We start from the raw sequence: 14,269 nt of genomic DNA, 5'->3' as shown, positions 1-14,269 counted from the left end.
TATTCCTCTTTGACAGTAACTGGCATAGGGTCATAACCCCCTAAACTCACGTATAAAGGTGTATGTCACTTTTAGCAAACCACAGGCATAAGCCACAACACCTGGCCCAATATTTCTTTGAAAACAATGTCTGAAACCTTCCGCTAACAATTTATGTTATTAGTATTTGAAAGTGACACTGGCCAGATGTGGTGGCTCATTCCTGTAATCTCAGCACTTTGGGAGGCCAAGATGGGAGGATTGCTTGAGCTCAGGAGTTCAAGACCAGTGTAGGCATAATAGTGAGACTGCATTGTTACTAGAAATAAAAATATTAGCTGGGCGGGGAGTGGTGGGTCACACCTGTAATCCCAGCACTTCAGGAGGCCAAAGTGGGCAGATCACCTCAAGTCAGGAGTTCAAGACCAGTCTGGCCAACATGGTGAAACCTGGTGTCTACTAAAAATACAAAAAATTAGTCAGGCATGGTGGCAGGTGCCTATAATCCCAGCTACTTGGGAGGCTGAGGCAGGAGAATCACTTGAACCTGGGAGGCAGAGGTTGCAGTGAACCGAGATGGCACCACTGCACTCCAGCCTAGGTGACAGAGCGAGACTCCATCTCAAAAAGAAAACTTTTTTTTTAGCTGTATGTGGTGGTGTGCACCTGTAGTCCCAACTACTTGGGAGTCTAAGGCAGCAGGATCACTTGAGCCCAGGAGGTAGAAGATGCAGTGAGCCATAATCACACCACTGCACTGCAGCCTGGGTGACAGAGGAAGATCCTGCCTCAAAAGAAAACAAAAAGGGCCAGGCACGATGATTCACACCTGTAATCCCACCACTTTGGGAGGCTGAGGCAGATGGATCACTTGAGGCCAGGAGTTCAAGACCAGCCTGGACAACATGGTGAAACCCCCTATCTACTAAAGATACAAAAATTAGCCAAGAGTGATGGTGAGTGCCTATAATCCCAGCTACAAGGCACAAGAATCCCTTGAACAGCCGGGCGCGGTGGCTCATGCCTGTAATCCGAGCACTTTGGCAGACCAAGGCTGGCGGATCACAAAGTTAGGAGATCGAGACCATCCTGGCTAACACAGTGAAACCCGGTCTCTACTAAAAATACAAAAAAAAAAAAAAAAAAAAAACAGCCGGGCATGGTGGCGGGCGCCTGTAGTCCCAGCTACTCGGAAGGCTGAGGCAGGAGAATGGCGTGAACCTGGGAGGTGGAGCTTGCAGTGAGCCAAGATTGCGCCACTACACTCCAGCATGGGCGACAGAGCAAGGCTCTGTCTCAAAAAAAAAAAAAAAAAAAAAAAAGAATCCCTTGGACTCGGGTGGTGGAGGTTGCAGACAAAGACAAAGGTTATTCTCTAGGAATTGAACTTTACAGTCAACAAAAAGTAGATAAAGTGTGCAAAGTCACTTTAAAGAAAGAGAGCAAGCCGGGTGTGGTGGCTCACGGCTGTAATCCCAGCACTTTGGGAGGCCAAGGTGGGCGGATTGCCTGAGCTCAGGAGTTGGAGACCAGCCTGGGCAACACAGTGAAAACCCGTCTCGACTAAAAATACAAAAAATTAGCCAGGCACGGTGGCGTGTGCCTGTGGTCCCAGCTAATCGGGAGGCTGAAGCAGGAGAATCGCTTGAACCTGGGAGGCAGAGGTTGCAGTGAGCGGAGATTGCGCCACTGCACTCCAGCCTGGGTGACAGACTGAGACTCTGTCTCAAAGTAAATAAATAAATAAATAAAATACAAAAAATTAGCCAGGCGTGGTGGAGGGCTCCTATGTAATCCCAGTTACTCCGAAGGCTGAGGCAGGAGAATCGCTTGAACCTGGAAGGCAGAGGTTGCAGTGAGCCAAGGTCACACCCTTGCATTCCAACCTGGGCAAAAAGAGTGAAATTCCGTCTCAAAAATAAATAAATAAATAAATAAAGAGAGTAGCTACCACACATGAATACATACATGTATGTGTGTCTATGTACGTAACTATGTATACCTATGTGCGTTACGTGTGTATACATATATCTTATATAATGTTTTTTATTTATTTATTTTTTGAGACTGAGTTTCGCTCTTGTTGCCCAGGCTAGAGTGTAATGGAGTAATCTCGGCTCACTGCAACCTCCGCCTCCTGGGTTCAAGCGATTTTCCTGCCTCAACCCTCCTGAGTAGCTGGGATTACAGGCACACGCCACCACGCCCAGCTAATTTTGTATTTTTAGTAGATGCAGGGTTTCTCCACGTTGGTCAGGCTGGTCTCGAACTACTGACCTCAAGGGAAATGCCTGCCTCGGCCTCCCAAAGTGCTGGGATTACAGGCGTGAGCCACCACGCCCGGCCTATATAATCTTAATATAATAGCAGCAACAATCATTTAGTGAATGAAATGTAGTAAATGCATGGTCAAAGCAACATTGTGCAAAGCATTCTATGTAAATTATCTCATTTAACTTTAACTTTTTTTTTTTCTGAGATGGGCTTCTGCTCTGTCGCCCAGGCTGGAGTGCAGTGGTGCAATCTTGGCTCACTGCAACCTCTGCCTCCTGGATTCAAGCGATTTTCGTGCCTCAGCCTCTGGAGTAGCTGGGACTACAGGCGTGCACCACCACGCCCAGATAATTTTTGTATTTTTGGTAGAGATGGGGTTTCACCATGTTGGCCAGGCTGGTCTCGAACGCCTGACCTCAGGTGACCCGCCCACCTTGGCCTCCCAAAGTGCTGGGATTACAGGCATGAGCCACTGTGTCTGGCCCCAGTTCACATTTGTTATGCAACCATCACCATCATCCATCTCCAGAACTCCCAAATTGAGGATATCCATCTTCCCAAACTGAAACTCTATATCCATTAAACAACTCCCTGTACCCCCTTCCCCTTAGCCCCTGGTAACCACCATTCTACTTATTCTACTTTCTGTCTCTATGAATTTGTGTTATGGGGGATTAATTTTTTTTTTTTTTTGGGGACGGATTCTCTGTCTGTCACCCAGGCTGGAATGTAGTGGCAAGAGCTTGGCTCATTGCGACCTCTGCACCCCCAGGTTCAAGCGATTCTCCTGCCTCAGACTCCCGAGTAGCTAGGATTACAGGTACCCGCCACCGCGCCCAGGTAATTTTTATATTTCTAGTAGAGACAGGGTTTCACCATCTTGGCCAGGCTGGTCTTGAACTCATGATCCACCCGCCTCGGCCTCACAAAGTGCTTGGATTACAGACGTGAGCCACCACGCCTGGCCGCTTTGTTTTTTAATTATGTATGTATTTACTTATTTATTTATTTAGAGACAGGGTCTTACTCTGTCACTCAGGCTAGAGTGCAGTGGCATGATAGCTCACTGTAGCCTTGACCTCCTGGGCTCAAGTGATCCTCCTGTCTTAGCCTCCTGAGTAGCTGGGACTACAGGTGCACTCCACCATGCCTGGCTAATTTTTAAATCTTTTGTAGAGATGAGGTCTCACTGTGTTAACCAGGCTAGTCTCGAACTCCTGGGCTGAAGCGATCCTCCTGCCTCAGCTTCCCAAAATGCTGGAGTTACAGGTGTGAGCCACCATGCCAGGCCGCTAGTGGTGGTTGTAAAACATGTTTATAAATTTCTTTACCCTCCTGCTGTCAAGAGGTGGAGTCAGCCGGGCGTGGTGGCTCACACCCGTAATCTCAGCACTTTGGGAGGCTGAGCGGGGAGGATCAGGCGGTCAGGAGTTTGAGACCAGCCTGGCCAATATGGTGAAACCCCATCTCTATTAAAAATACAAAAATTAGCTGGGCATGGTGGCACATGCCTGTAGTCCCAGCTCCTCAGGAGGCTGAGGCAGAAGAATCCCTTGAACCTGGGAGGCGGAGGTTGCAGTGAGCCAAGATTGTGCCACTGCACTCCAGCCTGGGCGACAGAGTGAGACTGTCTCAAAAAATAAAATAAAATAAAAAAAAGAGGTGGAGTCTGTGTTCCCTCCCCCCGAACCTGGACAGGTTTCTGACTGCCTCAAAGAATAGAATTCACCAGGAGTGATGCTGAAGACTGCGTTAGAAAAGGCCATGAAGTTTTTTGCCAGGTGCTCATGGGATGTTAGTTCTGGGAGCCTTTAGCTGCCATATAAGAAGTCTAGCTATCCTGGGACTGCTAAAGGATGAGACCATATAGAGAGACGGTGGATGGGGAAGATGGGAAGGGTAGGATTGGGGAATGTGAAGCAGAATGGGAGGGTTGGAAGGGATGGAGGGAGATGCCTGCAGAATCCCAGCTTTTTCAGTGTTCTTAGACCAGGCATCAGACACGGAAGATATGAAGCCTTGCGTTATGGGTTATTTAAATGTGTCCCTAAAAAAGATATGTTGCAGTCTTAACCTTAAGTACCTCCAGAATATGATCTTATTTGGAAATAGGGATGTTGCAGATGAAATTGGTTAAAATGAGATCATATTGGAGTAGGGTTAGCCGTTAATCCAACATGACTGGAGTCCTATGAGAAGAAAAGAAGAGACACAGAGACAGAGACACAGAGGGAAAAGGCCATGTAAAGACCGAGGCAAAGCCTGGATTTCTGTAGCTACAAGCCACGGAACACCAAGGATTGCCAGCCACCACCAGAAGCTAGGAGGAGGCAAGAATAGATTCTTCCCTAGGGGCAGCAGAAGAAGCATGACCCTGCTGACACTTAGATTTCAGATTTCTGGCCTGCAGAACTGTGAGAGAAAATTTTTTGTTGTTTTAAGCTGCCAAGTTTATGGTATTTTGTTAAGGTAGCCCTAGGAAACTAGTATGCCTTCCTTCAAGACCATCTCAGGCCCAGCCACTGCCTGACTTAGTAAAAAAGCTGAGCCCAGTCAACCCCCAGATTCATGAATAAAATCAACAACTGTTATTGTGCTAAACCACTGTTTTTGGGGTGGTCTGCTACACATTAGTGGATAACCAAAATATCTGTCCTTTTCTCTAGATACCAGCAACATTACCCAAAGTGTGTTATTTACTTTACCTAGACTACCAATGCCTCCCCAAGGCAATAGCTTCTTGACACTGTGAAGAAAGTCTTTCAATAATTAGTCATGGGCTGATCTGCACCGAATCTCATTCATTTGGCCTGTCTCTATAGTTATAGACTGGGCTGGGCATGGTGGCTCATGACTGTAATCCCAGCACTTTGGGAGGCCAAGGCAGGTGGATCACCAGAGGCCAGGAGTACGAGACCAGGCTGACCAACATGATGAAACCCCATCTCTACTGAAAATAACAAAAATTAGCCAGGTGTGGTGGTGCAGGCCTGTAGTCCCAGCTACTTAGGAGGCTGAGGCAGGAGAAAAGCTTGAACCCAGGAGGTGGAGGTTGCCGAGATGGCATCACTGCACTCTAACCTGGGTGACAGTGAGACTCGATCAAAAAGAATATATATATTTATATATATAAAGTATTATACATAAAGTATATACAAATATATAAATTATATATAAATATATATATAAATTACATAAATATATATACACACACATAAATATATACATATATTATACATATATATAACACATAGTTATAGACTGATCTCTTCCTTTTAATCACATTGTATCCAATGCAGAGGGCTTCTTATTCATTTCCAAGTGATTATGGTTATCACTGTTAGCTGAGTATCTCCCAGAAAAACTCAAACTCAAATTTAGTGTCTGTTAAGTAGAAAAGGAGAATATAAAATTGTATGTATATTATGATTATAAACTTGGGAAAAAATGCATAAATAGGCTAAAACTCTAAGGGAACACTGAGGAACAGTTTTATTTGAATGGTGAAGACATAACAGTACCTACATTTACTAGATCCTACTTTGTGCAGGCCCTGTGCCAGTCACTTTACAGACATAGTCTATAATTCTCACAATTATTCTGTAAGGAGGATATTATGATCCTCACTTTACAAATGAGGAAACAGACTCTAAGAGATACTAGGTAGGAAAAATAGGCTGATACAACTGGAAAGTGGCAGAATCTGGTTTCAAACCCATGCCTGGGCTCATTCTCCCTACCACAGATGGATTTCTCTTTTCTATTTGGTGCTGTTATTGAATTAATACATAAATCCCAGTGCCCAAAAGTCTGGTTCTGGCATGAAGGTTCCTCTGACCACACTTTCCCTGGCAGTCCTGAAGAAGCAGTTGAATATATACTTCAGGGAGAAACAAGACCACATACCTAAATGCAGCTGGACATCCTTCACCTCCAGGGTGCTGGACTTGCGATGCCGCGCAAGCTGACAGGCTGCTGTCACCACACTCTCGATAAAATCATCAGCAATCTGCAGCAGCATCTGGGGAAGGTAAAGTGGGAAGAGTCAGCACGACATTGGCAGGGTAGGCTCCTGTTGCTGGGACAACTGCTTTCAGCTTGGATTGCATATTTAGTCAGGCATTCTAGTAGAAGGCTGGAATCAGCATTTGGGCTAAGGTGTGGAAGAGGAATGAGAAGGACAAAAGAAATGTTACACAGGTTGAGTGCAACTCACACCTTTCTGAGCATATACTTTCTACCCAGCAGTGATCAACTATCCCAATCCCTACCCTCCATATCTTTATTTATTAGTGGGAAAATAAAAACGAATCATTTGAATTCCTCACTCACAGTATCTTAAAAGCACTTTTGTTTCCATTATCTCACTTAGTCCTTACAATAATCCTGTGAAGAAAATGGGACATGGATTTTATTCATTCCATAGAGGATTTCACAGACTCAGAGAGACTGATTTGTTCATGGCCATGTAAGTAGAAAGCAGAAGGCCAGGTACAATGGCTCATGCCTGTAATCTCAGCACTTTGGGAAGCCGAGTTGGGAGGATCACTTGAGGTCAGAAGTTCGAGACCAGCCCAACAATATTGCAAGAGCCCCATCTGTATTTAAAAATAAATAGGCCGGGCGCGGTGGCTCACTCATGTAATCCCAGCACTTTGGGAGGCTGAGGCAGGTGAATCATGAGGTCAAGAGATTGAGACCATCCTGGCCAACATGGTGAAACCCTGTCTCTACTAAAAATACAAAAATTAGCTGGGCGTGGTGGCACGTGCCTGTAGTCCCAGCTACTTGGGAGGCTGGGGCAGGAGAATCACTTGAACCTGGGAGGCGGAGGTTGCAGTGAGCCGAGATCGTGCCACTGTACTCTAGCCTGGCGACAGAGCGAGACTCTGTCTCAAAAAAAAATAACAATAATTAAAAAAAATAACAATAATTTAAAAAAAATAACAAATAAATAGAGGCCAGGCATGGTGCCTCACACCTGTAATGCCAGAACTTTGGGAGGCTGAGGTGGGCAGATCATTTGAGGTCAGGAGTTCAAGACCAGCCTGACCAACATGGTGAAACCCAGTCTCTAAGGGCCGGGCACAGTGGCTCATGCCTGTAATCCCAGCACTTTGGAAGGCCAAGGCAGGTGGATCAACTGAAGTCAGGAGTTTGAGACCAGCCTGACCAACACGGTAAAACCCTGTCTCTACTAAAAATACAAAATTAGCTGGGCATGGTGGCGGGCATCTGTAATCCCAGCTACTCTGGAGGTTGAGGCAGGAGAATTGCTTAAGCCTGGGCAGCGGAGGTTGCAGTGAGCCCAGATTGCACCACTGCACTCCAGCCTGGGTGACAGAGCGAGACAAAAAAAAAAAAAGCAAGCAAGCAGAGGAACCAGGATGCCACCTCAAGGGTTCTGAGTCTAAATCTTGAGTTCTTTTCACATCACTATCAATTATTATTGGACTGTGTGAAGAGAAGGATGAGAATTCTGAAGATAAAAATCTACGAGGCCAGGAGCAGTGGCTCACTCCTATAATCCCAGCACCTCGGGAGGCCGAGGCAGATGGTTTGCTTGAGCTCTGGAGTTCGAGACTAGCCTGGGCAACATGGATGGCAAAACCCTGTCTCTACAAAAAATACAGAAATTAGCTGGGCTTGGTGGCATGCACTTGTAGTCCCAGCTACTTGGGAGGCTGAAGTGGGAGGCTTGCTTGAGTCCAGTTAGTCGAGACTGCAGTGAGCTGTGATCATGGCACGGCACTCCAGCCTGGGTGACAGACATCTTGTCTCAAAAATAAATAAATAAATAAATAAATAAATAAATAAATATATATGCACACACATGAAAAAACTGAGATTTTTATCAGTCAATATAGTCCCCATGGCTGCTTCTGCTGACAAACAAAAACAAACTAAAATTACAACCATAGATACAAAATTCCTTGTTCTGGTGGACCATTAACTCATTGTCATCTTTACTGTGGGAACCAAAAGGACACCATCTTAGAGAAAGATTTCTGATTAAACAGCAGATCAACTCTAAAAATGACCTCCTGTCCCTCCCTAGTCCCATTAAAATAACAGTTAAAAAAACATATTGCCAGGTGCAGTGGCTCATGCCTGTAATCCCAGCACTTTGGGAAGCTGAAGTGGGTGGATGACCTGAGGTCAGGAGTTCGAGACCAGCTTGACCAATATGGTGAAACCCCGTCTCTACTAAAATTACAAAAATTAGCCAGGTATGGCGGTGTGTGCCTGTAGTCCCAGCTTCTCAGGAGGCTGATGCAGGAGAATCACTTGAACCTGGGAGGCGGAGGTTGCAGTGAGCCAAGATCATGCTGCTGCACTCCAGCCTGGGCAACAAAGTAAGACTCCGCTAAAAAAAAAAAAAAAAAAAAAAAAAACAGAAGCTAAGGGATAAACCCTCAAGATAGGAGACTGGAATTTTCTCTGGAGATACTGAATGATTCCAGAGAAAAGACTTACAGATACTGACATTTAGGGAAACTTCCATTAGGAAGGTTGACTTGTGGACAAATTACTCTGAAGTAAAGTCTTGTGGTCTGCTAGAGTGAACCGAGACCAGCTCATAAAAGCCAACTATGTACCTCTTTTCCCAAGTTTGTATTTAGTGATGTCATGTTGGTAGAAATAGTTACACCACAGAAATAATAAAGCACTGCAGATCGGGCATTTTTCTCCAAAGAGCTACTTGTTAAACATTTACCCATGTATTACTGGGCCAAATCCATCAATTATGCTTCAAATCAGCTTTTCAGTGAGTGATTCTTTAAGAATGAATAGCCAGGGTCGGGCATAGTGGCTCAGACCTATAATCCCAGCACTTTGGGAGGCCGAGGTGGACGGATCACTTGAGGTCAGAAGTTTGAGACCAGCCTGGCCAACATGGTAAAACTTTGTTACTACTAAAAATACAAAATTAGTCAGGTATGGTGGCGTGCACCTGTAATCCCAGCTACCCGGGAGGCTGAGGTGGAAGAATCACTTGAACCTGGGAGATGGAGTTTGCAGTGAGTCGATATCGTACCACTGCACTCCAGCCTAGGCGGCTGAGCAAGATTCTGTCTCAAAAAAAAAAAAAAAAAAGAAAAATAGTAAGGAAAGTTATATGGGCCAGCAGGCGTGATAGCTCATGCCTGTAATCCTAGCACTTTGGGAGGCCAAGGTGGGTGAATCACCTGAGGTCAGGAGTCCAAGACCAGCCTGGCCAACATGGCAAAACCCCATCTCTACTAAAAATACAAAAATTAGCCAGGTGTGGTGGCACATGCCTATAATCCCAGCTACTTGGGAGGCTGAGGCAGGAGAATCACTTGAACCCCCGGGAGGCAGAGGTTGCGGTAAGCTGAGATCCTGCCACTATACACCAGCCTGGGCAACAGAGCAAGACTGTCTCAAAAATAAATAAATAAATAAATAAATAGTTATATGGCACACATGTGAGTGGTGTAAAAAATTCTTATCCACCATAATAGGGAATCAACAGAATCTTATAAAATTGGCCAGGCACGGTGACTCACACCCGTAATCTCAGCACTTTGGGAGGCCGAGGCAGGTGGATCACCTGAGGTCAGGAGTTCGAGACCAGCCTGACTGACATGGAGAAACCCCATCTCTACTAAAAATACAAAAATTAGCCAGGTGTGGTGGCGCATGCCTATAATCCCAGCTACTCGGGAGGCTGAGGCAGGAGAATCGCTTGAACCCGGGAGGCGGAGATTGCGGTGAGCCAAGATCGTGCCATTGCACTCCAGCCTGGGCATCAACAGCAAAACTCCGTCTCAAAAAAAAAGAATATTATAAAATTAATCGGTCAAAGAGTATCTCTTTAAGTATATTACTTAGAAATACAGAAGAATGTTACAGAAACAGCTAAAATTGTTGAAAGTGATTGCCTATGAGCAACAGACTATGCCTTTTTTAACAGGCAAAAGTAGCAGCAGTTATTGGGTATAAAGCAAATTCAGATTTGTCTGTGCTCTTATTTTATTTATTTATTGCAGTGGTACAATCTTGGCTCACTGAAACCTTGGCCTTCTGGGTTTAAGAACACTTAAACCTCTCTAGTAGCTGGAACTACAGGTACACACCACCACGCTCAGCTAATTTTTTTTCTTTTTTTTTTTTTTGAGACGGAGTCTCGCTCTGTCGCCCAGGCTGGAGTGCAGTGGCATGGTCTCAGCTCACTGCACTCCACCTCCCGGGTGCCGGGTTCACGCCGTTCTCCTGCCTCAGCCTCCCGAGTAGCTGGGACTACAGGCGCTTGCCACCATGCCCGGCTAATTTTTTTTTGTATTTTTAGTAGAGACGGGGTTTCACTGTGTTAGCCAGGATGGTCTTGATCTCCTGACCTTGTGATCCGCCCACCTAGTCCTCCCAAAGTGCTGGGATTACAGGAGTGAGCCACCGCGCCCGGCACTCAGCTAATTTTTAAATTTTTTGCAGAGACAAGGTCTCACTATATGGCCTAGGCTGGTCTTGAACCTCTGGGCTCCAGCAATCCTCCTGCTTTGGTCTCTCAAAAGGCATGAGTCACTGCATCTGGCCTGTTTGTGCTCTTAACCAGTATGCTATACCAGTTCTCAGGGACCAGTTTCTGGGGTACCCAACCCCACCTTACCTCCTCCACATCTTCATCCAACTGCTCATTAGGATCCACTTCTCTTACTAAGTCCTGTAATTTCTTCTTGGTCAATACCTAAAGTTAATTGGGAGAAGACTTTTCAACCAGGTATTAAGGAAACGAAACAAATCATTACCCTGTAATGAAGAAAGGCTGTCAAATTGTTGGTTTTAGTTTCCACTTTCCAGTGAGTTCACAGTCTGGCCTACCTGACTATGCTGCTATAAGACTACACTCTCAAGACAGAAGTAACTTAGGGAAAGGTGGAAAGAGCAGTTTGAAGACAGGCCAGCATCCAGCTGTCAGGCAGTATATTTCAGCCTCATGTCTTTTTCTCACTGTGCCTCTCCACATGAAGAAATTTGCAATTCTCTGACCACCACAAATTGTACCGTGCCCCTTGCTTTTAGACAAGTTTGTTTTTTTGTTTTGTTTTGTTTTTGAGACAGGGTCTTGCTCTATTGTCCACTGGAGTGCAGTGGCATGATCATGGCTCACTGCAGCCTTGACTGCCAAGCTCTCCCACCTTAGCTTCCCAGCTAGCTGGGCCCATAGGCATGTGCCACCACACCTGGCTAATTTTTTTTTTTTTGAGAGACAGGACCTCGCTATGTTGTGCAGCCTGCTCTTGAACTCTTGGCCTCAAGTGATTCTTCCACCTCAGCCTCCCAAAGTGCTGTACATGCTCTTCCTCCCTTCCTCCTTCTTGCTTAGCTCATGGTGCCTCTTTCTGATGCTTTTCCTAGCCCATCCCAATAAAGGTAACCACTTACTTCCTCCTTTGGCCTCTACTGTATCCTGTGCACCCTTTATCATTGTGCATATTTATATACTTCCCTGTTTCTGACTTAATAGGCTAAAAGCTCCCTGAAGGCAGCCTTCATAAAGGAAATGTCATGTTACATACGTATGCCATTAAAAAGTAATCAAAAGAAAGCCAGGCACAGTGATCTGTGCCTGTAGTCCCAGCTATTCAGGAGGCTGAGGCAGGAGGATCACTTGAGGCCAGGAGTTAGAGACTGCAGTGAGCTATGATTGTGCCACTACACTCCAGCCTGGGGAACACAGGAAGACCTCATGTCTTAAAAAACAAAAAAAGAAAAGGGCCTGGCACAGTGGCTCACGCCTGTAATCCCACCACTTTGGAAGGCCGAGGTGGGAGGACTGCCTGAGCCCAGGAGTTCAAAGACCAGCCTGGGCAACATGGCGAGACTGCATCTCTATTTTAAAAAAACATCTAAAAAATGGCCGGGTGCAGTGGCTCACGCCTGTAATCCCAGTACTTTGGGAGGCCGAGGTGAGCAGATCACGAGGTCAGAAGATTGAGACCATCCTGGCTAACAAGGTGAAACCCTGTCTCTACTAAAAATACAAAAAAAAAATTAGCCAGGCGTGGTGGCAGGCGCCTGTAGTCCCAGCTACTAGGGAGGCTGAGGCAGGAGAATGGCGTGAACCCGGGAGGCAGAGCTGGCAGTGAGACGAGATCGCGCCACTGCACTCCAGCCTGGGCAACAGAGTGAGACTCCATCTCAAAAAAAAAAAAATCTAAAAAATATATAAAAAATAAATTAAGAAAAAAGAAAAAGTTAGGCACTTGACCTCCTCAGTGCCCATCTGAGTCTCTTCCATGTGTACTTTCCTTTCTTTCCTGCTGTAAACCTTCTAGTAAAATTCCACTGAAAAAAAAAAAAAAAAAAGAGCCAGGTACGGTGGCTCATGCCTGTAATCCTAGCACTTTGGGAGGCTGAGGCGGGTGGATCACCTGAGGTCAGGAGTTTGAGACCAGCCTGACCAATATGGCGAAACCCCGTCTCTACTAAAAACACAAAAATTAGCTGGGCGTGGTGGTGGGTGCCTATAATCCCAACTATTAGGGAGGCTGAGGCAGGAGAATAGCTTGAATTGGGAGGAGGAGGTTGCAGTGAGCCAAGATCATGCCATTGCACTCCATTCTGGGTGACAGAGCGAGACTCTGTCTCAGAAAAAAAAAGAGAGAGAGAAAGACAGAGGAAAAAAAGAAAAACACCAAAAAAATACACTGAAATGCTAACCATGGCTATTTTAGGGTGGTGGCATTAGAATTATGGGCTACTTATTCTTTGTGTATTTCTGAAGTTTCTGTGATAAACATGTATAACTTTTGAAATAAGGAAAAAAGAAAAAAAAATTTTTTTTTTTTTGAGACGGAATCTTGTTCTGTCACTCAGGCTGGAGTGCAGTGGTGGAATCTCGGCTCACTGCAACCTCTGCCTCCCGGGTTCAGGTGATTCTTCTGCCTCAGTCTCCTGAGTAGCTGGGACTACAGGCGTGCACCACCACGCCAGGATGATTTTTGTAATTTTAGTAGAGATGGGGTTTCAGCATATTGGCCAGGCTGGTCTCGAACTCTTGACCTCGGGTTATCACCTGCCTTGGCCTCCCAAAGTGCTGGGATTACAGGCGTGAGCTACCGCAACCACCCAAGAAAATAATTCTTTTTTTGAGACAGAGTCTCGCTCTGTCGCCCAGGCTGGAGTGCAGTGGCGCAATCTCTGCTCACTGCAAGCTCCACCTCCTGGGTTCACGCCATTCTCCTGCCTCAGCCTCCTGAGTAGCTGGGACTACAGGCGCCCGCCACCACGCCTGGCTAATGTTTTTGTATTTTTAGTAGAGACGGGGTTTCACCGTGTTAGCCAGGATGGTCTTGATCTGACCTTGTGATCCGCCCACCTCGGCCTCCCAAAGTGCTGGGATTACAGGCTTGAGCCACCATGCCCGGCTGAACCCAGAAATTTGAGGCTACAGTAAGCTATGATTATACCATTGCACTCTAGCTCAGGCAACAGAGCAAAACCCTTTCTCTAAAAAAAAAAATGAATAAATATTTGTTAATGATGTCTCATATCTATCCATTCTTCTTCATTCTATCATTATCACCTAATTCGAGCCTTCACTACATGTCTTGATTTATTGCAAAAATCTTAGAATTGGTCATCCACCCAGTCTAACCCCCTTTTCTACCCATCCTGTCCCCTTACTGCCAAAATCCTTTATAGGACACACTATTTTTATTATGTTACTTTTACTCCTTTATTAAATAGCTGCAAAGATTGTATATTGCCTAAAAGTTCCAATGGAAATTTACTAGTACAGGTCCACTATGTTCTGCCCGACCTATACAATTTTAAATTCTGTCTTCTACAACAGACTCCATATTCAACTTGGGTTGATATCCTGACTGCCCAACCCACTCTCATTAATCTTTGCAAGTCCTTCCACTCATTCCCTTGAAATACTGGGCCAACTCATCCATTCTACACCGCCTACAAAAAACAAGTCAAAGGGATTATACTTATTTCTTGTGGCTCTGGAGGGCAGAATCAGAATTATGGGTAGAAAGAA

General features: G+C 45.5%; 1 protein-coding gene across 8 annotated transcripts in view; it reads right to left on the bottom strand.

Annotated features, from left to right (window-relative positions):
* The window catches only part of TAF12 (TATA-box binding protein associated factor 12), a 57,411-nt gene that overhangs the window by 21,757 nt on the left and 21,385 nt on the right, over positions 1 to 14,269 (bottom strand). For all 8 annotated transcript variants that reach the window (XM_063713889.1, XM_063713891.1, XM_054538773.2 and 5 more), the window contains 2 exons: positions 10,886 to 10,963; positions 6,160 to 6,274 (listed from right to left, as the gene is read on the bottom strand). In XM_063713889.1, coding sequence (XP_063569959.1) covers positions 6,160 to 6,274; positions 10,886 to 10,963 — 193 coding nt within the window. The remainder of the gene's footprint in view (positions 1 to 6,159; positions 6,275 to 10,885; positions 10,964 to 14,269) is intronic.

Source organism: Pongo abelii, chromosome 1 (genome assembly GCF_028885655.2).
Source record: "Pongo abelii isolate AG06213 chromosome 1, NHGRI_mPonAbe1-v2.0_pri, whole genome shotgun sequence".
NCBI lineage: Eukaryota > Metazoa > Chordata > Mammalia > Primates > Hominidae > Pongo > Pongo abelii.
Note: the sequence above shows the minus strand (reverse complement) of the source record. Positions and strands in the feature narration are given on the sequence as shown.